General features: G+C 44.7%; 1 protein-coding gene across 2 annotated transcripts in view; it reads left to right on the top strand.

The window, feature by feature from the left end:
* DNAJC13 (DnaJ heat shock protein family (Hsp40) member C13) overlaps nucleotides 1-27,191 on the top strand; it is an 876,382-nt gene that overhangs the window by 696,405 nt on the left and 152,786 nt on the right. For both annotated transcript variants that reach the window (XM_069211911.1, XM_069211910.1), the window contains 2 exons: nucleotides 7,642-7,819; nucleotides 22,568-22,659. In XM_069211911.1, the coding sequence (XP_069068012.1) occupies nucleotides 7,642-7,819; nucleotides 22,568-22,659 (270 nt within the window). The remainder of the gene's footprint in view (nucleotides 1-7,641; nucleotides 7,820-22,567; nucleotides 22,660-27,191) is intronic.

Below are 27,191 nucleotides of genomic sequence, written 5' to 3'. Positions count from 1 at the left end.
CAACCTAATCCCTAGCTCCCCAGTTACTAGGTGCTACCACAACCGTGGAGTAACTACCCCCCACCAAGTACGCAATATACTTGTGCCTGAATACCTACCCAACATAAATCAGTGATCTCGCTGTTAAACTCCCCCCCCCCCCTTGTACAATACAAATTCAAATATTGCCCTATCGGAAACTTGTCCTTCATCCCGAAACCTCCCACCATGCAGCACAGGTGCCTCCCGCATAGACACAGGCCCCTTAAAAAGAGGGCGCGACAACAGCCTCCAGATAGAAGTCAAGCATCCGCAGGGATCATCTCCACCCCCTGTTCCATCGCCCCTCTTGATCCATCAGCCAGTCCAGGAGTCACCACCACCATTGTCCCATCCTGTTGAATCTTGATTCTATGATCAGTATTAATATCTACCACCTGTGCCGTGGTGCGTTCCACCTGACTCTCCCCGCGAGTCCTCCAGTCCGGGCCATCCACACCAGAGGCACGATGAACTGCCAGGCTGGTCCTCTCTGGTCTGCCAGGAGTGACTATGTCCCACATCTCCAGCCATCTCCAAACCTCCTCTGGACGTTCAAAAAAGTGGGACTTGCACCCAGAGAGCATCTTCACGCGTGCCGGATACAATCTGATGTTCTTGGCACAGACCTTGGCTTTCACCTCTAATAACCCCTTTCTGGAGGTCGTAACCTTTTTCATATAATCAGGATAAATGGAAATTTTACAGTTCTCAAAGACCGCCCTGTCAGAATCACGGGCCGCCCGCAGGATACAATCTCTGTCTTTATAATTCAAAAGACGGCAATGATAGCTCTCAGAAGCGCCTCTAGGGCCCTGTGAGCATGCTCGTCCACAAACACCCTGGACAGCCCGACCGGCTGCAGAATGTCCTTAATCCAACTGTTCACAAAGCTTTCCGCTGTGGACCCCTCCGTGCGTTCCGGGAACCCAAGCAGAGGGACATTATTCCGTTCGGACCTGCCCTCTGCGTCCTCCAGTCTTGCCTCCTGCCTTCCGACCGTGGAAATGACCTGCACCATCTGTTTTCGCAGAGCACCCACCTCCATCTGCCGCTCCACAATGGAGCCCTCCGCCACCTTGACCTTATCAGAGACCTTTCTGAGGTCCGCCCAAAGGAGGTTGACCTCCACCGCCACAGTTTCTATCTTCCCCTCGAGGGCCACCCTGGAACCGTCTATAGCTGCGAGAGGTTCAGCTCACGATGGCTCCTCAGCAGTCACCGGCGTGCTCACAACATCTCCGGGCCCTCCTAATCGAGTCTGGCGCTGTGGCAGAGGCACCAGTGTGGTGTATTGTTCCATAGTGTTCTCCTGCGATGTTGCCGTTTGCCAGTGTTACCCCCCCCCCAATCTCACAGCCAGCCAGAAACAATCCCCGGTATCACTGCCTCCAGTGATCCAGAGACGGAGTAAAAGTACCTGGAAGTTGCAGCACCACTCGGGCAGTTGAGATCGGTCACCTGGCTCCACAACACCCTTAGCCGCTGGGTGCCAATATGCTCACACCTCCTCGCAGGTAGCCCCGGACACAGGCGATCCGGGCACTTCCAGAAAGTTCCATACAGCAAGCTCAGTGCTTCTTCACTCAATGGGCCCTCGACCAGACCCTGGACCATGCACCAATAAGCCAGCTCTCCACGTGGGGAGCTACAGCTTTCACCCTCCGGGCTGCACCTCAATCCATTCAGCCACTCTATGGCTGCTCCTCACAACCCCCACTCGACTGGTCCTCTGCCCGGGCCCCTTCTTTCCACCTTCTTTTTGGGCTGGCCCCGTGGTCCAGCCCGGGCTGTCCTCTGGCGCGCAACTGTGCAATCCAGGTCTCTCCTCGAGCACTCAGCAGGCCGCTCCGAGCCCCACAACCGTGCCTGCCCAAGCGGCAGAGCCACGTATATCGAAGGGCCAGCAGGCCCGCAACTCTACTTTAGGGGGCCGTTCGACCGCCAGCACACAGCAGAGAAAGTGCAGGAAGTCTGACGGAGGTAGCCGAGCCGCGCTGCCTCCTCCTCGCACTACCCGGCCGCACTCCTCACGGCCCGAGAGGGGCCTTTCCGCACAGCCCAATATGCAGGGATCCGGAACCCCGAGGCGGGGTTATGGCATGCCAATGTGACCAGGGCACCTTCCCTTGCCGGGGGGTGGGGGGTGGGCACCTGTTGTCACCGGCACCCCAGGATTATACGACGATCAGGCTGGGATAGCGGGAGCTCACTAGGAGTGCGTCCTGCCAGCCATCTTGCTTGGCCATGCCCTCCTCACAGAGATTTGAAATATCATTGATCGTTTCTCCTACTTTTCTGGCTTCTCCCTAAACAGAGAAAAAACTGATAGTCCTCCCCTGAATGTCCTCTGTAATTCTTCGATTCTTTTAGGCTCTCATTTTAAATTGCAATCCTCTATTGAATAGCTTGGAATATGGTTTTGTAATGGCATGTCTATATCTATGACTATCAATGAAAACAAAACTCTACAAACTAACGGACCTACTGACTTTGTGGTCACCCAAACACATCTCAGTAGGTCCGTGGGGCAGGCTTAGAACCATTACAATGATGTTATCGCCCCATGATCCACTTTTTACCAGCTATGCTCCCAGTGCACCTTTCCCAAGACTTTTTTTTCAAAGTTGATAAACATTTTTCAAGTTTCCTTTGGAAGAATAAAAAACCCAGGGTTAGCTTTAAAAAAACTGAGAATGTCTACCAAATTTGGAGGCTGTAATTTCACAAATTGTCAAACTGCATTCTTAGCAGCCCAAGGAGCACAATGGTTCAAACCTAACTGATTAGAAAAACCTGTTTGACTTGATGCTGAATCCTTAATCTGCCATCCTTTCACATTATTATCCACTCTGACGATATCACATCACACACACAGCCACCCCAAGAAAATATTCAAGGACACTATTGCTGTCTTATTGACCTTGGATTTGGCCATGGCAGCTAATATACATAAATCCTTTTTAGAGTCTTTATTGAATTAACAATAAATTACAAACCCCTAATCCTTCAACCATTGCCCCAATATGGGCATCAAATGGCATCTCAACTGTATCAGACATTTACAAGAACACTAAACCACTCTCATTTGCCCAATTACAAAACAAACATGAACTCTCAAATATAGATTTTTATGAATCCCTTCAAATCAAAATATCTAAGTTAGGCCTCCTACACAATTCGTCTCTGCTACGGAAACTGCAACCTGATATTACTTGGTGATACCCTGAAACCGGTCCCAGGATGCTTGTTTCCGTTCCAGGGAGGACCTGGCCTGGCAGTTCGGGCTGGACTGTTCCCATGAGGAACAGGGTCAAGACTGATTTGCATTTGGCTGGGTCCAACCTGGGGTGGCACAGTGAGCAAAAGAAAGATGGATTAAACCCAGATCTGTGACTGGGGGTGAGTGTTTGCATTGTCAGCACTCCGTCCATCATCCTTTTGTATTACTTGGTGGCCATGCTGCCTCTAGATTATACAAACTACTTACTACTACTAAGATCCCACAGTGTCCCCCACTGCCACACAAATAGTCTTCCTAGTTCCTTTCTAAAGTGTTAACACCACCCAGTTAGGAGACCTGATCCAAAATAGGCTTAAACTTGATCCAAAACAAACTAGTCCCTTCACTATCCCAAATTAAATTCTTTGCTGCCCATTCCCTTTACTGGACCCCACCTAAACTTCTCAAATTCTAACTAAAAGATTCTGATACATGTTGGACTTGTGATACTTCACCTGGTGATGATGAACATATGTTCTTCTCTTGTAAACACCTGTCCTCCCACTGGTGAGAATACTCCTCTCAATTAGATAAAATCTTCAAGATCCACATCCCACTAACCTATCCACTTATCCTGAGCCCACATTTTGCAGACCCTCATGTTGATCTTCCTGATTTGGATCTCCCATTACTTGATCTTCTACTCACTATTGCCATTAAAGTAATTCGGATCGATTGGAAATCCATTAATAGCATGTCATTTCATACTTGGTTGGCTTGGGTTACCTACCTGTGCTGTACACCTGTATCTCAAACCCCTAATAGAGGTCATCCTATAACCTCAAAGCGCATATGGGAAATATACGCTGTGATGATTATGAATGAAAAGATCTCCCTTATAATGGGAAACTTTTTGATCCCTAACGTTTAACTACAACCTCTGATTATTTTTTAGAACGTAATAATTTCCTTCTTTAGCATGACTCCTTCCCCTACACCTCTGTAATCCCCCGCATTTCTTTTCTGACCCGCTACCCAGTTTACATTTATTCTGACACTTATGCCACATGCACATTATTTGGAGACATTTCACCAGAATCACTTAAAATCGCATCCCTCCTATATTGTCTAATGCTTTTTCACAAATCATTTTCCAAAACTGACCTAATGATACTCTGTCAAACAGTACAAGATTAATTTTTTATTTGATGTCTGCATTCTTATATATTTCATTTGCATATGTCTAGACATTTGTATCGATTTATGTTTTACTTATTTTTTCTTTCCTTTCTGTATATTTCCTAGTTATTAAAATGACTAAAATATTTAGAGGGAAATAAATTCCACAGAGAAATAGATACAGAGCTAAAGGATAATTACCAGATTGTCCTCATACTAGTGACTGTACTTCTGAAATTCCTTTACGTCTTTCAAATGTACCTATTTACTCAATGCACCAGTTCTTCATTACGTTGCAATTTACTTAAGTTAAACTAAAATGCGGCCGTAAGCAACTTACAGCTAAATGGGCAACTGTCCTAAACCACATGCGTCCTCAAGATCCCTGATTTTGAATTGTACTGCCTATGCACACAGGCCCACTTTGCCCACTACCATACAACAAATGCAGCGATGCATGTTGCGGTGAAACAGACATAACCTACTCATGTTGCTGAACAACCCACATATGCGTAGTTCCAAGGGCACAAACCTGGTCACGTGCAGTGCCATGTCATTGAAAATACACGTGCATGGCTTGAAAAGCTAATATACTCCACGCATGCCAGTGATCAGCAGTCATGCTTTTCCACTGACTACCAAGCCTTGTGCATGTGCGCCGTTGGAGAGGCACTTGATAGGAGATATGCTTTTGGTACACCATTATATCCCACGAAGTGAATTTGCTACACTGAGCAAAAGATTCCCTCTAGACTTTTTACTGTATTACAGACTCAGGCCAGCCTTAAAACCGCATTCACAACATTCACACACAAGCCTCTAGGGCTTCCATTATTTATAGCTGTGCTACCAAAACACATCGCATATGGTATCTTCACTACTTAACATGCTCACGCCACTGAGCTACGTAGTCCATTGGGAGTTAGGTGAAATTGAGTGATGGCACTGGGCATACAGCTGAGTGAACTTTTTCTGTGAGTAGTCGTGCGAAATAGTAGCGAAAGACACAGGAAAGTACATTACAAATTAGTTCACAGAATTGATTTCACACTGAAAAAAGTGAAATTTGTGACAAATACAAATTGCCGGCATTGCGGCTATCCACCGTGGAATTCATCCTTCTGGCATGGCCCTGTCCAGGTATAGAGGTGTACTGCAGAGTCATAATTAGAGGTCTACTGGAAATGACTATACTAGAGTTAAAACCCTCTCAATTATTGGCGCTCTTGGCCTTAACCCATGAAATCCATAGAAAGGTTAGGAAATATACAGCATTAGTAGCCTTACCTCCTAATCAAGAGACTATGCACTAGGGCCTGGGTCCCATCCGCACCAACGGGCACTGGGTAATTGGCTTAATTTACTGTAATGAGCAAGGCAAAACTTACTGCACACTGTTGCCGACTCCCTCCAGACCCAAAAATTATGGGATTCACTTCACACATTTCTGTTAGAGGGGTCCACCACCGAAACTGCCCTGAAATCAGGAGGATATGCAATGAACATGGTATATACGCCGATATGAGCTTATATGACGGCAGCTGTGCTTTCATACCGTACAAAGTTGACCCTCGGAGCCTAAAAATATATTGTATACATAGATCTAAAGGAAGAATATACAATAAAATCATCTGTAAAGCTTTTTATGGTGTACTAATAGAGATATGTGGTATTCTAGACATTCCAGTGTTAAAATGAAAATATTTTGAAAACGCTCATGCAAAAAAACCAAAGTTAATTATTGGTACACAATTCATGGAGTTTTGCGCAAACAGTGTTTTGCAATTGATGTTTTTTTATTTGAAAACAATAAATATATGAAAAGGAATACCTTGTTTTTATACTGCTTAGTAATTCAGCATTTTAAGCACTACTAATAAATGTGTAACTATGAATAGCCTCCACTAGTGAAGTGTTAGCTTTGTGTGGTATTTTGTTCAGCTTGCGGGTATGTCGGAGGGGCAGAGTAAACATTCCTTATAAAGTACATTCTACTAGCCTTAAATATCTCGAATATTATCCACTTTATTGTTCAACTGCCTACATTCTAACTAGTAAGTCAAATAACAGTTTAACTTGTTGTCTTGATGTCTATTACCGCTTGCCCCAATGGCAAGAGGAGCTAACTCCGATTATTCTTGCAGTCATGGACTGAATAGAAGGTAGAACTGGACATAGTCAGTGTAATAAGAGGCATGACTAAATTTGGACAGCCCTACCTACCAGAGGTACCCAGATCTTCTGATCATTCTAGGTTTCCCTGTAGATCAGTTTGGTTCTATAATTCTGTATTAACATTCCATGTCTAAAACCCTTTAATGCATACGTCAGGTAGTGGCATGAAGTAGTTACCTTGGCAGTGTAAAGCACTATAGAAATGTATCAACACTTACTAAAAAAGTAAAACGTAACATGAATCTCCTGTTACAAGGACAGGCAGGTGAGAACTCTTCATGGGGTGCTGAGAGGTGAATTGGAGGTTAAACGAAGAGTACATTGAAAAAGGACGCCAAGTTCACATATTTCTATTCTATGGTGTCATAAAGTCTAAGGTTTCTGTTTAATACGTGAAAAAATGTTAACTCCCCGTTCCTTTTCATTTTGGGCTTACAGAAAGTTCAGGACTAGACTTTGAGTTTTTAGACGTGAGAGAGCAGAGTGAATGGATGAAAGAGTGGTCAGGGGGAGGACAGCAGATGGGGATGTGAGGGTGGGTTAGGAGGTGTGTCAATATGATGGATGGATGAATGAATAGGGAGCAAGATGTAGTATGGAACACGGTTTTCAGTGCCAGTTACTGGGACAGGGTAGATATGGAGTAAGAGCATCACTGGTGTGAAAGTTGATGGGCTGTGAGAGGATGATGGGAAGAGTAGGGGAAGATTGCTGCAAACAAGTGCAACAAAACTGAATGTCAATGTCTATGTGTTGTTTTGTGTTACATTAAATTATTTTGATTGTTTTTGTTCTGTCATTTATCTGTTTAAATCTCCACTGAAATTGGTGTCTCTACAAATTTGAATTGGCTTCGGTATTTTGACAATAGAGACTTTAGCGCCTTCAAGATTATTCTTCTGAACAACATAATTAGTACTTTTTTGCACGTTCATTTTGGAAGACCTGCTCCCTTCTGAATAGATTGTAATTTTGAAATGATTTTCTGATGCCTTCGGTAAATTACTGAGTTTTTATAATATGTGATGTTATTTTTCTTTACTCAGCTTCCAAAAGCCTTTGCTGCTAGTCTCTTGGACTACATTGGTTCACAAGCCCAATATCTTCACACTTTGATGGCCATAACACAGACTGGGAAAGTAGAGTCTGATCAGCATGGAGATCGATTAAGAAGGGTTGAAATGGCATTGGAAGCTCTACGAAATGTTATTAAACACAACCCAGGTGAGAACCGCATTATAAACGTGCTTGTTCTACTGCTGTATAAAGATACTGGTAATGTTATGCTGCTAGTTCCTTGTAAAAGTTACTTTGCTGTAATAGTGTGTCCCGTTTAGTATTATCAATACTGTGTCCTGGTATTTAATCTTTTACTGGTATTTGGTCCCACTTGACAGGAGGGACATTTTTCTTAAACAATAGATACCTTGTTTGATATAAGTAAGGTGAACTATCATATTTCTTATTTAGTTTTGAAGGATATATTAAACAAGCATTCTACTTGCAGAACGTAGTTTGAAAGCTTCAATCTGCATAAAAAAGTTGCTCACATTTGTAACTAAAGTTGTGCAGTAACCTGTGTACTTTGGTTCTGATGTGTACAGTATGAGCAAACAGTTTGCGCACACATACTTTCACAGTTGGTGCAAAGACTGTGATTTTAATAAACCACTGCCTTCAGCTGTTATCAAAGAACATTTAGTTCATTTTCCATTTGAAGCCTGCTTCTGTGAAAGTGATGTACAGATGTGACTTTCTGACGAATACAAGTATTTGCCGATTCTTTTAGAATATCCCTACACGCCTGTCTTGATTTTTCACCCTTTATAATTCGATCCAAGCTAGCTCCTAACTTTTTCTCATTATCTGATAAGCTTTCTTTTTCTGCAAACTTTCTTTCCAGTGTTCAAGGGGACATGTCCCTGCCTAAAACTGGCTTAATCCTTGTAGGGACTGTTGGAAAAAGATGTCTGTAATGGAACCCCACAAGGTGTGTCTCTAGTGTTCGGGTTCTGGTCACGACTCCCAAGTTATGCAAAGAATGTGCCCTAATGGACGCAAAGACGACCTGAGGGCATGGAGCCAAACTGTACATCACAAGCACCACAAGAATTTTCTTGAGGCCTGTTCCTGCTCAAGTCGAGGGCACTGAGCCTTTCCCACGCTCGGGGACATTCCTGTAACAGGTTATTGTCACAGTCCAAGTCTCTAGGTAGGTCAAAATCCAAAAAGAAGCACAGTAGGTCAAAGCATTTCTCGTCCCCCCTCTGTCGGATTTGGTGCTGTTAACATATTTCAAGCCAAAAGGACAGCGCCTAGATACTGTGGCGTGACTTAAAGGTAAGAAACGTAGAGATTATGTGTTGTTGATAGCACCATCTTTCTCAAAAAGAGGATACTTGAACATAAAAGAACAATCAAGATCTGTAAAATAACAGGTTGAGGCTATACATTTCGCTGATATTTATAAGCAGGACTCCATTTTATTGTCATTTTTTGGTATTGACCAGGTACCACCGCGTAGACGAAGTTGTGATAGAGTAAGGCTACTGAGAAAATGAAATTACAGTACATTATACTGCTAGGGTTAAAGGAACCGCAGCAATTCATTAAAGATGGAGAACTTACCACACCGTTGGAGGACTGGTTCCCAGTGTACTTCTAGATGAGCATCTCCTGCCAACCACCATAAGGACATTGTTCTCTAAAAATTTCAGAAAGTTAGAGTTGTTTGGAATGTTTGTGTACAGTCCCTTGTACTGTGCCCTTCCTTATGGCACAGATCTATTCCTGACAATCTGGCTACTTCCTGTTTTTTTTTTTTTTTTAACACTCCATACAGCACCACATTTTCACATTCAGTTCCCATCTCCCTTTCCTGTTTCTGTGTATCAATCTATTACTGGTCCCTATCTTGAGGTAAGGGTTTTCTGTATGTTAAAGAAGAAGCATTGTTGACACACTTATTAGGTCCACTGGGGCCTTTATACGAGTAAGTCCTTACGGTGTTCTTCCAATATGAATACCTTTCCTCTGTTAGGCAATTTAGTTGTGTCAATGCCCGATGGTCTGGGGGAATTATGCCCACTTGGGCGGTACTACTATTAATTAACATAATTAAATCAACCTTCGTATATATTTGAGAATAGTTTTGTTTGGTACCATCTACCTTATGCTCCCTACTTGATAATATAGAAGTGTTGTGGATTTATGTCCGGCTTAGCACTACACATTGGTTGTTGGGGGTGCTGAGCACTATAGGTACGTTATGAAGTTTTGGTCTTTTTAAAATTGTTTTGTCTTATTTTCTTTGTCTTGTATTTATGGACCACAAATTAATTTTGACTGTATATGCAGCCTTGCTGTTCTGAATTTTTTTTAATGGACAGATGTGTATATATGTGTTTGTACTTTAAAGAGACTGTACTCAGTTCTGAATGGCAGTTTTCTATGACAATTTGATTTATATATGTTAAATGGCATGTGTAGCTGCAGATACACATGCTATGCATTATTCCACTATCTAGTGTTGGGCTTGGAGTGTAACAAGTTGTTTTTCTTCGAAGACGGAGTCACGGGGTCGAGTGACTCTTCCTCTCGGTCGTACTGCGCATGGGCATTGACTCCGTTGTTAGATTGTTTTCTTTCCGCTGTCTGGTTCGGAAACTTCTCCTCTCGCTCTGAGATTTCGAATCAGAAACTTTGAATAACTTCTTTGACCGTCGGTATTGTTTCGATCGCGTTTTTCACCTAGACTCGAACCAATAGTACCGTCAAACTAAATTTTGACCTTCTGTGGGCGCGTGCGCCCGACTCGGGCTTGTTCGGGCCTACCACGCTCTAAGCCTGATGGATCGGACCCCATTTCCATTTTGTCCCCAATGCCATGCAAGATTTCCATACACAGACCAACATCTTGGATGTAATCTGTGTCTTTCCGCAATCACAGAAAAGAGGATTGTGAGGCCTGTCGATCGTTTTGATCCAAAAAGACCCTGTGTGATCGGAGAGCAAGGAGACTGCAAATGGCGGCGAAGAGTACCAAACATATCGACACCATGGAGGAAGAACAGGAGCAGACGGCAGTTTTCATCAGAGACACAGACTCCAAAGAAGACATGAAGGAAGATAGACTCATCACTGCTAGTCAGCACGTGAGTACTACTGTCCCTACACCCACTCATAAAAAGTCCTTGAAGGCCTTGGGTGCGCCACTGCCAGAGAGCCATGGTTCGACCTGGAAGAAGATTCTCGTCAACCGACCTTTGGGTTCGGCTTTGAAAAAGGCCACACCGTTGCTGGAGTCGAGCAAGTCCATCAAAAGCTCAACTTCTGAACCAAGTCGGCGTCCCCACTCTTCGGAATCGAAATCTCGACGTCCTGCTTCAGAGCCAATACAACCGGCTGTATTTTCGAGCCCGATAAAACATCTTCGGAGCCGAAAAAGTCTTCTTACTCAGAAGAACAAGGACTTTTGAACCGTCTTAAGCAGAGCTCAAAATCACTTGACGAACAATCATATAGACCCATCTGATCATGTTTCTGAGGACACAGAGATTCAACCCATCCTTGAAATCATGGATGAGAGACAATCAAGGATTCATATCCATAAAGAAACTGGCAGAATAATTACTGCACCTCCTCTACAGACCAAGAGAAAGTTGGCTTTCCAAGAACATTTAGATACTGCTCCACCACCAGCAAAGATTTTTAAACGGAAGGAGAAGCCATCACCTATGCATACTTCTCCCCCTCATTCACCACAACTTTCTTTTTCGCCACCACCCACTAGCCCACCACCTTTCCCTTCACCAACTCTTTACAATATTCTCATGGTGATAAGGTTGATTCTTGTGATCTCAATGATCCGGATCCTATTCCTGCCAATGACCCGAACTTATACCCTTCCAAACTTTCTCCACCAGATGACACTACTGCATACACGCAGGTTATTTCTAGAGCCGCAGCGTACCATAGGGTGCTTATGCACAGTGAACCTTTAGAAGAGGATTTTCTTTTTGACACTCATGTCAGTGCCTCCCAATGCTACCTGGCATGATTAAGCATGCAGATGAGATATTCAGTGAGCCGGTCAAAGCTAGTGTTTTAACACCACGCATTGACACAAAATATAAGCCTGCACCTACAGACCCCGCTTATATTACCCACCAAGTACCTCCAGTACCTCAGTGGTTGTGAGTGCCGCCAGAAAGAGGGCTAATAGCCAGTCGTCTGGGATGCTCCTTCCTGACAAAGAGTAGGAAATGTGATGCTGCTGGCAAGAGGGTAGCGACACAAGCTGCTAACCAATGGTGAATAACAAACTCGCAAGCCTTCCTAGCAGGGTATGATAGAGCCCACTGGGACGAGATGCAGGAACTCCTACAACATGTGCCAAAAGAAAACAAAATAAGAGCACAACAGATTGTTGAGGAGGGTCAGGCCATAAGTAACAACCAAATACGGTCTACCCTTGATGCTGCAGATACAGCAGCTAGAAGCGTGAATACTTCTTTCACCATATGCTGACACGCATTGCTGCGTTCCTCTGGTTTCAAGGCAGAAATACAGCAGGCAGTGCTGAATATGCCTTTCAATAAAAAAACACCTGTTTGGTCCTGAGGTTGACACTACCATAGAAAAACTCAAAGGACTCAGACACTGCCAAAGCAATGGCAGCCTTGTATACAACACCTTACAGAGGCTCCTTTTGTAGGCAACAATTTAGAGGAGAATTTAAACCACAATCCACAGAGGCTTCTACCTCCCTGGCAAAACAAGGGCAACAGCAGTACCAGAGAGGGGGATTTAGAGGTTCTTATAGAGGCCAACACTTTAGAACCAGAGACAAATTCCAGGCCTCAAAACAAGCCACTGCCCCATCTAAACAGTGACTTATTAACCATCCCTCAACCCCACACATCTCCTGTGGGGAGCAGACTGCAGCAATTCCACTCCCAGTGTCAAAATATTGCCACAGACCAATGGGTATTGTCAATTATCCGCAATGGCTATTGCCTAGAATTGATTTCTACCCCTCGAAAGATTCCTCCACGTTATCACAAATTGTCCCCAGAACACAATGCTCTTTTACAACAAGAGGTACAACAGGCAATAGAATTGGCCCCACATTCCGAACAAGGAACAGGAGTATACTCACTATACTTCCTCACTCCCCAAAAGGATGGCACTCTCAGACCCATCCTAGACCTCAGATCCCTAAATCTATATATCCTGTCCGAACACTTTCACATGTTAACTCTGCAGGACGTCATTCCACTACTACAAAAACAAGATTACATGACTGCATTATATCTCAAGGATGCGTATTTCCATATACCCATCCACCCAGCTCACAGAAAATATCTCAGATTTGTGATAGCAGGAAAACATTACCAATTCAAAGTTCTGCCATTCAGCATAACAATCAGCTCCAAGAGTATTTACAACATGTCTAGAGTTAGTAGCAGCTTACCTAAGAAGACAACACATACATGTCTTTCCTTATCTAGACGATTGGCTAATAAAATCAAGCAATTTTATACAATGTCAACAACATACTCAACACACAATAGAGACCCTACATACACTAGAGTTCACTCTCAACCACCAAAAATCCCATCTTCAGCCAGCACAGGTGCAATCTTACCTAGGTGCTATTCTCAATACACAAAAAGCCTTAGCCTATCCAAATCCACAAAGGATACAAGCTTTCCAAAATCTCAAACCACAAATGCAGCCAAATCAACAATACACTGTAAGAGTTATCATGAAACTATCGGGAATGATGGCATCAAACATGAGAATACTACAACAGTGCCTCTCACAGCAATGGTCTCAAGCACGGGGTCAATTACAAGATCTAGTGTTAGACCACCAAACACACAGGTCCCTTCAATGGTGGAATCTCATCAATTTAATGAAGGGGCGGTCATTTCAAGACCCTGTGCCTCAGACCACAATAACAGATGCATCAATGACAGGTTGGGGAGCTCATCTCAACAACCTTACCATTTAAGTGAAATGGGACTCAAAACAGCTAAATTATCACATAAACCATTTAGAATTATTAGCTGTGTTCCTTGCCCTAAAAGCGTTTCAGCCACTTCTCAAACACAAGACTGTTTTGATAAAACAGACAATATGACGACCGTGTATTACCTAAAGAAACAAGACTGGGCACATTCATCTCAACTGTCCCTTCTAGTCCAAACAATATGGAAATGGGCAATTCACAATCACATTCATCTACTAGCAGAATACATCCTATGAATACCCAATCAGCTGGCAGTTCTCCTTAGCAGAACACATCCAACAGATACACGAATGGGAGATTCTCTCTCAGGTATTCATCAGTACTTTCAAAAGTGGGGGACACCAGAAATAGACCTATTCGCAACAACCGAAAACGCAAAATGCCAAAACTTTGCATCCAGACACTTACACCCTCTGTCCAAGGGCAGTGCTCTATGGATCAACTGGTCAGGGATATTTGCTTATGCTTTTCCCCCCCTCCCACTACTTCCATTTCTGATTGGTAAAACTCTGTCAAACCTCTCTCACCATGATACTCATAGCACCAGCGTGGGCACGTCAACATTGGTACACAACACTCCTAGACCTGTCAGTAGTACCTCACTACAAACTTCTAAACAGACCGGATTTGTTAACACAAAACAAAGAACCAATCAGACATCCAAATCCCAGTGCCCTCAACTTTGCGATTTGGCTCCTGAAGTCATAGAATTTGGATACTTACAACTTCCATTAGAATGCATAGAAGTTCTCAAAAAAAGCACGCAAGCCGACAACTAGGCAATTCTGTGCTAACTAATGGAAACGATTTGTTTATTACTGTCAGTCTAAAAATACTGACCCAGTTACAGCATCAATACAAGATATTGTATGCTACCTTCTTCATTTACAGAACTCAAATTTAGCTTTCTCATCTAATAAAATTAATCTTACTGCCATATCAGGATATTTGCAGACTAAACAACATACCTCACTCTTTAGAGTCCCAGTTATAAAAGCCTTCATGGAAGGACTAAAACATATTATTCCACCTAGAACACCACCTGTTCCTGCTTGGAATCTCAATATTGTACTCACAAGACTGATGGACCAATCTTTTGAAACCATGCATTCCTGTGAGATTAAATTCTTAACCTGGAAAGTTGCTTTCCTAGTGGCCATTACTTCATTACAAAGAGTTAGTGAAATACAAGCATTCACTCTTGAAGAACCTTTTTTCCAAGTACACAAACATAAAGTTGTACTTAGAACTAATCCAAAATTTCTGCCAAAAGTTGTATCACCTTTTCACATAAACCAAACGGTGGAATTGCCAGTCTTCTTCCCACAGCCAGATTCAAATTGCAGAAAGAGCTCTTCACACTCTTGATCTTAAGAGCTATAATATACTACGTGGATAGAACAAAAGAATTCAGAAAAATAAAACAGCTTTTCGTTGCTTTTCAGCAACCACATCATGTGAATCCTATCTCTAAACAAGGATTACGAGATGGATTGTTAAATGTATACAAACATGATACATTAAGGCAAAAAGACAACTTTTAATCACACCTAAAGCACATTCCACTAGGAAAAAAGGTACATCTATGGCATTTTTAGGAAACATGCCAATGGCAGACAAACGTAAAGCTGCCACATGGTCTACACCATATACATTTAGAAAGCATTACTGTGCAGATGTATTTTCAAAGCAACAAGCCAATGTTGGTCAAGCTGTCTTAAGAACATTATTTCAAACAACTCCAACTCCTACAGGCTAGCCACCGCATTTCTTGGGGAGAGTAACTGCTTTGTAGTCTATGCATAGCATGTGTATCTGCAGCTACACATGCCATCGAACTGAAAATGTCACTTACCCAGTGTACATCTGTTCGTGGCATGTAGTGCTGCAGATTCACATGCACCCTCCCTCCTCCCCGGAAGCCTGTAGTCGTTGCAGTTTTTATAATTTTTACATATGTATATACATTTACATTTGCATGGACATCTGTTTTTACTTACTATTTCTATACAACATTTATATTATTACACTCTATCACTCCTTCCTACACCCTTTTGCGATAACACAATCTAACAACGGAGTCGATGCCCATGCGCCGTATGACCGAGAGGAGGAGTCACTCGATCCAGTGACTCCGAAAAGACTTCTTCGAAGAAAAACAACTTGTAACACTCCAAGCGGAATAACACACAGCATGTGAATCTGCAGCACTACATGCCACGAACAGATGTACACTGGGTTAGTGACATTTCCATATATATATATATATATATATATATATATATATATATATATATATATATATGTTTGGTGGCATTTGTAGCTGCAGATACACATGCTATGCACAGGTCCTGCCATCTAGTGTTGGGCTCTGAGTGTTACAAGTTGTTTTTCTTCGCAGGGGCACCCGCACCCGCGCCTAACTTGGGCCTGGTCGGCACGACCGCAAGAAGCGTCGAAGCCTCATGGACCGGACCCCGTTCAGATTCTGCCCTCGGTGCCACGCCAAGTATCCCTACACAGATCAACATCGGGTCTGTAATCTGTGTTTTTCTCCAGATCACCGAGAGGATACTTGTGAAGCCTGCAGATCCTTCCGTTCCAAAAAGACCTTGCGAGACCGAAGAGCGAGAAGGTTACAGATGGTGTCCAAGAGCACCGAACGCCTCGACGCGGAAGAAGAGGAGATGATTCACACTGCCATCTCCGTTCAAGGTTCCGATTCCGACTAATCCAACGTCGACCGACAGCGGGCCAGCATGTGAGTACACTTGCCCCGACCCAGACCCAGAGCAAACACAAGGCCTCAGGGACGCCACTGCCGGAAGGCCATGGCTCCACCCGTAAAAAATTGAGCAGTGACCAAGTAACACCTTCGGCACCGAAAAAGGCCACACCCACTTCGAAGTCTTCAGACTTGAGTCGAGATACAGGCTCCGAAACCATACGGCACTGACCCATCGAGTCGAGACCCCGAAAGTCACTTTCAGAACCGAGGCCAACTACCACCCAGGGCACTTCGGTGCCGAAGAAACCGGCTTTGGAGCCGAAAAGACAGTCCTACACAGAGGAGCATGGACTTTCGAAACAGCTTAAAGAAAGCCATAGGTTTGAGGAAGAGCTACAACAAATGGAGGATTTTGATGACAGACAAGCCAGGATACAGATCCACAAGGACACCGGCAAGATCCTCACAGCACCTCCCCTCAAAATTAAAAGAAAACTGGCCTTCCATGGATGTTTGGACACTGATCAGCTAAAGTGCCAAGAGAGAAATCTCCGCCTCGCCAGTTTTCTCCTCACCAGTCTCCTCCTCACACTCCTCAACGAACTGTCTCTCCACCTGCTACACTCACTGCACAGTCTCATACACACACTATGCAGTCACATCAGGACACAGATCCATTGGATCTTTATGATGACCCTGTATCAGAACAACAGCCCAGAGTGCTACCCATCTAAGCCCTCTCCACCTGAGGATAGCACCTCGTATACACAAGTTTTAGCTAGGGCAGCAGCTTTCCACAACGTAAACATGCATACAGGACCACTAGAGGACGACTTTTTATTCAATACATTGTCCTCAACACACGCCACATACCAAAGCCTACCATGCTCCCAGGTATGCTCAAACATGCCTAGCAGATATTCCAGGAGCCGGTTAAAGGAAGATCTATAACCCCAAGGGTAGACAAAAAGTACAAACCACCACCCTCAGACCCAGTGTATATTACACAACAGCTGTCCCCGATTCAGTAGTGGTCAGCGCAGCGAGGAAAAGAGCTAACTTGCAATCCTCTGGAGAGGTACCCCTCCAGATAAGGAAAGCAAAAAATGTTATGCTGCAGGTAAAAGTGTGGCATCACAAGCAGCCAATCAGTGGCGCATAGCTAATTCACAGGCCCTCCTCGCTAGATACGATAGGGCTCATTGGGATGAGATGAAGGACATTATTCAACATCTCACCAAGGAACACCAAAAGAGAGCTCAGCAGGTAGTAGAGGAGGGACAGGCGATAACAAATAACCAGATAAGATCAGCGCTAGACTCAGCTGATACAGCCGCAAGAACCATAAATACAGCAGTTACCATTAGGCAGCATGCATGGCTCAGATCATCAGGTTTTAAACCTGAAATCCAACAGGCTGTCCTCAACATGCCTTTTAACCAACAGCAATTATTTGGCACACAGGTGGACACAGCCATAGATAAAATGAAAAAAGATGCCGACACTGCTAAAGCGATAGGAGCGCTTTATTCATCCCAATACAGAGGCACATTTCAGAAGCCTCAATATAGGGGAGGCTTCAGGCAACAGCACTCCGAGCCATCCACCTCACAATCCAAGCCTTCATACTAAACACAATATAAAAAAAGGGGATTTCGGGGATCCTGCAGAGGACAATTTCCCAAGTCTAGGGGAAAATTCCAATCCTCAAAGCAAGCCACTAACAACAAACAGTGACTTTGTCATCACCTTCCCTCAACCCACTTCCCCTGTGGGAGGAAGACTGAAAATGTTCCACGAGCAATGGTTGGACATCACAACAGACACATGGGTACTATCCATTATCCAACATGGTTACTGCATAGAGTTCATACAGTTTCCTCCGGACATTCCCCCAAAAGCGCACAAACTTTCATTGCAACATCTTGCAATGTTACAAACAGAGGTACAGGCACTATTGCTCAAACAAGCCATAGAACTAGTGCCGCATCATCAAAAAGGAACAGGGGTTTACTCCCTGTACTTCCTTATTCCCAAGAAAGACAAAACGCTAAGGCCAATATTAGATCTCAGGACTCTCAACCTCTACATCGGATCAGAACACTTTCACATGGTGACACTACAAGATGTAGTCCCATTGCTGCAACAGGGAGAATTTATGTCAACACTGGATTTAAAAGATGTGCATTTCCACATACCCATCCATCCAGCTCAAAGAAAATACCTCAGGTTTGTTATACAGGAAAAACATTACCAATTCAGGGTATTACCCTTCGGGATAATAACAGCCCCCAGAGTCTTTACAAAATGCCTTGCCGTAGTAGCAGCATACATAAGGAGACAACATATGCATGTATTTCCATATCTCGACGATTGGCTAATAAAAGCCAACACTCAAAAACAGTGTCAACATCACGTTAATTACGTTATGTAATAGATACCCTACACACACTAGGGTTCTCGATAAAGTACCAAAAATCACACCTGCAACCATCGCAAATTCAGCAGGACCTAGGAGCTACACTCAATACTCAAAAGACGCTTGCAAGTCCAAGCCCACAAAGAGTGCAATCGTTCCACACCATGTTGCCAAAAATCCAGCCAAATCAGCACTACACTGTCCGTTTTGTCATGAAACTCCTAGGCATGGTGGCATCATGCATCACGATTGTCCCAAACGCACGGTTACACATGCGGCCCTTACAACAGTGCCTTGCAAAACAGTGGTCGCAGGCACAGGGTCATCCCCAAGATCTAGTGTTGATAGACCGCCAAACAAACTATTCGCTTCAGTGGTGGAATCCCACAAATTTAAACAAAGGGCAGCCTTCTCAAGACCCTGTGCCTCACGCCATTCTCACAATAAATGGATTGATGATTGGATGGGGAGCACACCTCAACAATCACAATATTCAGGGACAATGGGACAGCAAACAGAAGCAGCAACACATAAATCACTTAGAACTGCTAGCAGTCTCTCTAGCACTAAGAGCCTTTCAACCTCTGTTCTGACAAGAATGTGTTTGTGAGCAAGAAGACAATATGACCACAATGTACTACTTAAACAAACAAGGAGGAACCCACTCATCACAACTTTGCCTCCTAGCACAAAAATGTTGGCATTGGGCAGTTCACAACAACATTCACCTGATAGCTCAATACATTCCAGGGATTCACAATCAGTTAGCAGACAACCTCAGTCGAGATCACCAGCAAACTCACGAGTGGGAAATTCACCCCCAGGTTCTCCACAAGTACTTTCGTCAGTGGGGGACACCAGACATAGATCTGTTTGCCACCAACCACAACGCAAAATGCCAAAACTTGGCGTCCAGGTACCCACACCCTCAGTCCAAGGGCAATGCTCTATGGATCAACGCTTTTCCCCTCTCTCCCACTCATTCCATTTTTGGTCAACAAACTGCATCAAAACAAACTCATACTTATAGCACCAACGTGGGCACGCCAACCATGGTACACCACACTGCTAGACCTGTCAATAGTACCACACGTCAAACTCACAAACAGGCCAGATCTGCTGATTCAACACAAACAGCAGATACGACACCCCAATCCAGCGATGCTCAATCTAGCAATCTGGCTCCTGAAATCTTAGAGTTTGGCTATGTAAATCTTCCACCAGAGTGTATGGAAATCATTAAACCTACCACCAGGCAGTTTTATGCTAACAAATGGAAAAGATGTGTTTTCTGTCAAGCAAAACACATAACACCATTGGATGCGTCCATACAAGACATCGTAGGTTATTTACTCCACCTACAAAAAGCAAATCTAGCTTTTTCATCCATCAAAATACATCTCACAGCAATTTCTGCTTATTTGCAAAATAAACAGACCAAATCCCTATTTAGGGTACCAGTCATTAAAGCCTTCATGGAGGGCCTAAAACGAATCATACCTCCAAGAACTCCACCAGTACCCTCTTGGAATCTTAACATTCTACTTACACGACACATGGGTCCACCATTTGAACCCATGCACTCTTATCAGATCCAATTCTTAACTTGGAAAGTAGCATTTCTAGTGCCAATCACTTCATTATGAAGAGTTAGTGAAACACAAGCATTCAGTATTGAAGAACCCTTTATGTAGGTACACAAACATAAAGTGGTACTCCGCACAAGCCCTAAGAAAAGTCATGTCACTGTTTCATTTAAACCAAACAGTGGAACTCCCAGTCTTCTTCCCACAGCCAGACTCAGTGGCAGAAAGAACACTGCATACATTAGATATTAAAAGAGCTCTAATGTATTACATCGACAGAACAAAATCATTTCGTAAAACTAAACAGTTGTTTGTCGCATTCCAAAAACCCCATACTGGTAATCCTATATCCAAACAAGGCATAGCCAGATGGATAGTGAAATGTATACAAACTTGTTACTTGAAAGCTAAAAGACAACTACTCATTACGCCATAGGCACACTCCACTAGAAAAAAGGGAGCAACAATGGCTTTTCTGGGAAACTTAGCAATGACAGAAATTTGTAAGGCAGCCACTTGGTCCACATCTCATACTTTTACCAAGCATTACTGTGTAGATGTGTTACCAACACAACAAGCCGCAGTAGGACAGGCTGTTCTAAGAACATAATTCCAGACAACTTCAACTCCTACAGGCTGACCACCGCTTAGGGGAGGATTACTGCTTTGTGCTCTATGCATAGCATATGTATATGCAGCTACACATGCCACTGAACGGAAAATGTCACTTACCCAGTATACATCTGTTCGAGGCATGTTCCGCTGCAGATTCACATGCGCCGTCCCTCCTCCCCGGGAGCCTGTAGCCGTTTAAGTAATAATTAAAATTTGTACATATGTATATAAACATTCCTTTATTTAAACTTGTAGATACATCTCTATTCCATTGCATGGACATCTCTCTCTTTACACTCTATCACTCCTACCTTTCCCTCTGCGGGAAAATAATCTAAGATGGAGTCGATGCCCATGCGCAATGGAGCCGAAAAGGAGAAGTCACTCGGTCCTGTGACTCAAAAAGACTTCTTCGAAGAAAAACAACTTGTAACACTCTGAGCCCAACACTAGATGGCAGGACCTGTGCATAGCATGTGAATCTGCAACGGAACATGCCACGAACAGATGTACATTGGTAAGTGACATTTTCCATATGTTCACCTTTTATCTTTCTCAGTGTTGAGGAGGTTTCTCAGGGTAAGCCAGTATTTATTTTCCTAGGGAGATTTCACTATAACGTAGCAAAACCGCAATCTAGTTCTCAATTTCCCAATGATATCACTGTTTGAGCCTGCACAGTCAAATACACTACATTTATTGATTTTGAAAACTTTATCATTGAGAGAGCTACATGTCCCTTCCATAAAACTACGTGCACAGGCTCCTTTTTAGATAAAATGGTTCAATTCTGTTTTCTGCTGAAAGAATGAAACTCCTCTGCCTGCTTTTCACAATTCAAAGAGGGAAAGATTGTTTCATTCGTTGACCTTTAGGGGCCTCTGAGTTTCAGTGTGAAAAGACTGAGTAAACTCAGAATTGATACTCCACTTTCCCACGGTTTTCTAATGGTCCTAAAAGTAGCATATTAGGAAAAAAGCAGATGATCTTGTGATGTCATGCTTTGCTTCGTGGTGTGTTGCACCTTGGCTCATAAGGCTCCTACAGAAGTGGTATGGCAGTTACTACTGTTCTTTTGTGAACATGTCTGTCACAGTTCTTTTAGTCAGTAATTTGGTCTTTGCTTTAAACGCTCACCTAGAACTAAAACCTTCAATCTAATGCAAAGAGCGTTACTTGTTTTGTCTGAGCAGTTTGCAGCATTTTGTGGTCTGAAGTGTCTCTCCTGTAATCCTTGGAACGTTCTCCTGTATTCACTATTGCTATGGGAGTATTCCTAAATGAGAACTCTGGGATAGAGTGTTCATTAAAATAACACATTACTTACTAGTGTTCTCCTTTACATACTTATTCCTCACACCTACATGTTTGGTGCCTTGCAGCGTTGTAGTAAGCCTGTGGCATCATTAAATCCAACAGTAATCAGTGCACAATTTTAAATCACAAAGAAGCCTTAATAATTTCCAACAGAGATGTGAAGACTCAGTGTTGGTCGAATTTAACATTGATGGCGTTGTACTAAAGCAAAATTATGCCTGCTTGATTTTATAAACACATACATTAACCTCTCATTTGTTTCCTTCTATAGGTTCTGAGACTGAATGTTTAGGACACTTTAAGTTGCTATTCTCCCTCTTGAGGGTCCATGGAGCTGGAAAGGTGCAACAACTAGCTTTAGAGGTAAAATATTTTGATAAAAGACCTTGTCACAAAGCATTTAAATCGTGCTCTCTCAGGTCTGATCTGTTTGTTGTTATATATCTGATATGTGTGTGTATCTGATATAATGTATATGTGTGTGATCTGATATACACACACACACACACCTGCAAACCAAGACCCCAGTGATTGTGCTATCTCCCTCTAAATTTGGTTGCCTAGGACATTACACACTCCACAATTCGCCTACTCGTGCCCCCTTATAAGTCCCTAGTTTATGGTATGAAGGTACCCAGGGCATTGGAGCACCAAGGGTTCACCATGGGCTGCAGCATGTATTGTGCCACACATGGGGGCCCATGCAAAATGTGTCTGCAGTCCTGCCATTGAAGCCTGTAGCATGCACCAGGTCACTGTAAGTCACCCTTATGGTAGGCCCTCCTAGCCCAGATGGCAGGATGCAGGTTCCTGTGTGTCAGGGCACTCCTGCATAAGCAGAGGTGCCCCTACGAACTCCAGTTCCATTACACTGGACTTCATAAGTGCTGGGAAGCCATTTTACCTGTGTACTGAACACAGGTCACTACTGTGTCCTGCTACATAATGGTAACTCCGAACCTGGGCACGGAATCATACCCCAGAAATATTACCAGTATAAGTTGTATGATTCCGTGCCCTCTGGAGGCTCCTTAGAGGACCCCAAGTACAGCCCTTGCTAGTCTTCTGGGGTTTTCAAACCAGCATGTCCTCCTGCTGCTTGACCAGCTCAGGCAGAGGAAGGCATAACAAAGGATTTCCTCTGAGGGAGGGAGGTAACACCCTCTCCCTTGGGAACAGGTGTTACATGGGTTGGGAGAGGTAGCCTCCCCAAGCCACCGCTATGCTTTAAAGGGCACATTTGGTGCCCTCCCTGCATTAACCGATTTGCACCAGTCCAGGGACCCCTGGTCCCTGCTCTGGCGCAAAACTTGACAAAGTAAATGGGAGCAACCATTCCCCTGTCCATCACCACCCCAGGGGTGGTGCCCAGTGCCCCTCCAGGTGGCCAATTTATTCTGCCATCTTGAAACCGAGATGGGCAGAGGCATCTGGGAGCATCTGAGTGGCCAAGTCAGGCAGGTGACTTCACAGCCCCTCCTGATAGGTGGTCACCTTACTAGGTGACTAAACCCCCTTTTAGGGCTATTTAGGGACTCCCTTGAGGATGGGTGTAAGGAAATGGCTCCCTGTTGCAATTACCCCCCACTTATTGCCTGATACTGATGCTGACTTGACTGAGAAGTGTGCTGGGTCCCTGCTAACCAGGCCCCAGCACCAGTGTTCTTTCACTAAAAATGTACCATTGCTTCCACAATTGGCACACCCCTGGCACACAGATAAGTCCCTTGTAAAAGGTACCAGTGGTACCAAGGGCCCTGTGACCAGGGAAGGTCTCTAAGGGCTGCAGCGTGTGTTGTGCCACCCTTAAGGACCCCTCACCTAACACATGCACACTGCCATTGCAGATTGTGTGTGTTGGTGGGGAGAAAAAGGCAAAGTTTACATGGCATCCCACTCAGGGTGCCATGCACACAAAATACTGCCTGTGGCATAGGTAAGTCACCCCTCTAGCAGGCCTTACAGCCCTAAGGCAGGGCGCACTATACCACAGGTGAGGGCATAGCTGCATGAGCAATATGCCCCTATAGTGTCTAAGTCTATTCTTAGACATTGTAAGTACAGTGTGGCCATATTAAGTATATGGTCTGGGAGTTTGTCAAAAACTAACTCCACAACTTCATAATGGCTACACTGAATACTGGGAAGTTTGGTATCAAACTTCTCAGAATTATAAACCCACACTGATGCCAGTGTTGGATTTATTAAAAAATGCACACAGAGGGCATCTTAGAGATGACCCCTGTATTTTACCCAATTGTTCAGTGCAGGACTGACTGGTCTGTGTCAGTCTGCTCCTGAGAGACAAGTTTGTGACCCCATGTGGTGAGGGCCTTTGTGCTCTCTGAGGACAGAAACAAAAGCCTGCTCTGGGTGGAGGTGCTTCACACCTCCCCCCTGCAGGAACTGTAACACCTAGCAGTGAGCCTCAAAGGCTCAGGCTTCGTGTTACAATGCCCCAGGGCACTCCAGCTAGTGGAGATGCCCGCCCCCTAGACACAGCCCCCACTTTTGGCGGCAAGTCCAGGGTAGATAATGAGAAAAACAAGGAGGAGTCACCCACGAGTCAGGACAGCTCCTAAGGTGTCCTGAGCTGAGGTGACCCCTACCTTTAGTAATCCTCTATCTTGATTTTGGAGGATTACCCCGATATAAATAAGGATGTGCCCCCCTCCCCTCAGGGAGGAGGCACAAAGAGGGTGTAGCCACCCTCAAGGACAGTAGCCATTGGCTACTGCCCTCCCAGATCTAAACACACCCCTAAATTCAGTATTTAGGGGCTCCCCAGAACCTAGGAAATTAGATTCCTGCAACCTGAAGACGAAGAAGGACTGCTGACCTGAAGCCCTGCAGAGAAGACAGAGACACCAACTGCTTTGGCCCCAGCCCTACCGGCCTGTCTCCCCACTTCGAGAAAAACTGCAACAGCGACGCATCCCTCAGGGTCCAGCGACCTCTGAAGACTCAGAGGACTACCCTGCATCTAAAAGGACCAAGAACTCCAGAGGACAGCGGCCCTGTTCCAAAGAAACTGCAACTTTGCAACAAAGAAGCAACTTTTAAAGACCACACGTTTCCCGCCGGAAGCATGAGACTTTCCACTCTGCACCCGACGTCCCCGGCTCGACCTGTGGAGAAACAACACTACAGGGAGGCCTCCCCGGCGACTGCAACCCTGTGAGTAGCCAGAGTTGACCCCCGCACCCCGCCAGTGACGCCTACAGAGAGAATCCAGAGGCTCCCCCTGACCGCGACTGCCTGCTTCCAAGAACCCGACACCTGGCAAAGACACTGCACCCGCAGCCCCCAGGACCTGAAGGATCCGACCTCCAGTGCAGGAGCGACCCCCAGGTGGCCCTCTCCCTTGCCCAGGTGGTGGCTACCCCGAGGAGCCCCCCCCCTTGCCTGCCTGCTTTGCTGAAGAGACCCCGGGGTCTCCCATTGAAACCTATTGCAAACCCGACGCCTGTTTGTACTCTGCACCCGGCCGCCCCCGTGCCGCTGAGGGTGTACTTTTTGTGCTGACTTGTGTCCCCCCCGGTGCCCTACAAAACCCCCTGGTCTGCCCTCCGAAGTTGCGGGTACTTACCTGCTGGCAGACTGGAACCGGGGCACCCCCTTCTTCATTGAAGCCTATGCGTTTTGGGCACCACTTTGACCTCTGCACCTGACCGGCCCTGAGCTGCTGGTGTGGTAACTTTGGGGTTGCCCTGAACCCCCAACGGTGGGCTACCTTAGACCCAACTTTGAACCCTGTAGGTGGTTTACTTACCGGCAAAACTAACAAATACTTACCTCCCCCAGTAACTGTTGAAATTTACACTGTGTCTAGTTTTAAAATAGCTTATTGCGATTTTTGCCAAAACTGTACATGCTGTTTTGCTGATTCAAAGTTCCTATGATACCTAAGTGAAGTACCTTTCATTTAAAGTATTGATTGTAAATCTTGAACCTGTGGTTCTTAAAATAAACTAAGAAAATATATTTTTCTATATAAAAACCTATTGGCCTGGAATTGTCTTTGAGTGTGTGTTCCTCATTTATTGCCTGTGTGTGTACAACAAATGCTTAACACTACCCTCTGATAAGCCTACTGCTCGACAACACTACCACAAAATCTCTTTTTGCCACTATCTTCCCTCTAAGGGGAATCCTTGGACTCTGTGCATGCTATTTCTTACTTTGAAATAGTACATACAGAGCCAACTTCCTACAGTGGGTATCCAGATTTGATGTGCAAGATTCCACCAGGACCTCCTCTGCATCGTTTACTTCATCTTCTGGGCATTGGAACCACAACTGGACTCTTCGGGAACAGACAATCTGCAACTCCAGGGATGACTCAGCTTTGCAACACTGTTTCTCCAGCTCCTTCCCACAACTGCAACATTTCCCCGACTTTGCATCCTCTGAGGTCGGCGCCAGGCACGAACTGCAATGACTGCGGGCTTTGTGGATCTGCTCTCTTCCAGAACTTCGTGGATCCTGCATCACAGGTGGCGGCTTGGAGTGGTCCCCTTGGTCCTCTCTGCCAGCTGTACAACTTGGGAGCCGGTAAGCCCTTGCCTCTCCTTGCAGGATAGTACCCCTGAAAACTGCAACTCTTACAGCTACCAAGGCTTGTTTGCTCCTACTGCAAGGGATCTTCAGGCTCTGATTAGCCCCAGCCCCCAGCACTTCTTCCTGCAAACCACAGTCTCCTCTCTGCTGCTTCAGCAATGTGGGACTCCTCTGGGCCTCACTGCGACTTACTATGCCTGTTGCCAGTGGGTTGCCTGTGGGCGCTGCGACTGCTTCTGTTGGCTCTCCCGACTGCTGAGGGCCACCTCGGACTCCCTTCCTTGGGTTGAGTCCCCTGGGTCTTGCTGGTCGTCTTCAGTCTTGCAACTCTTCCT

This window comes from Pleurodeles waltl, chromosome 10 (assembly GCF_031143425.1).
Source record: "Pleurodeles waltl isolate 20211129_DDA chromosome 10, aPleWal1.hap1.20221129, whole genome shotgun sequence".
In the NCBI taxonomy this organism is placed as follows: Eukaryota; Metazoa; Chordata; class Amphibia; order Caudata; family Salamandridae; genus Pleurodeles; species Pleurodeles waltl.
Note: the sequence above shows the minus strand (reverse complement) of the source record. Positions and strands in the feature narration are given on the sequence as shown.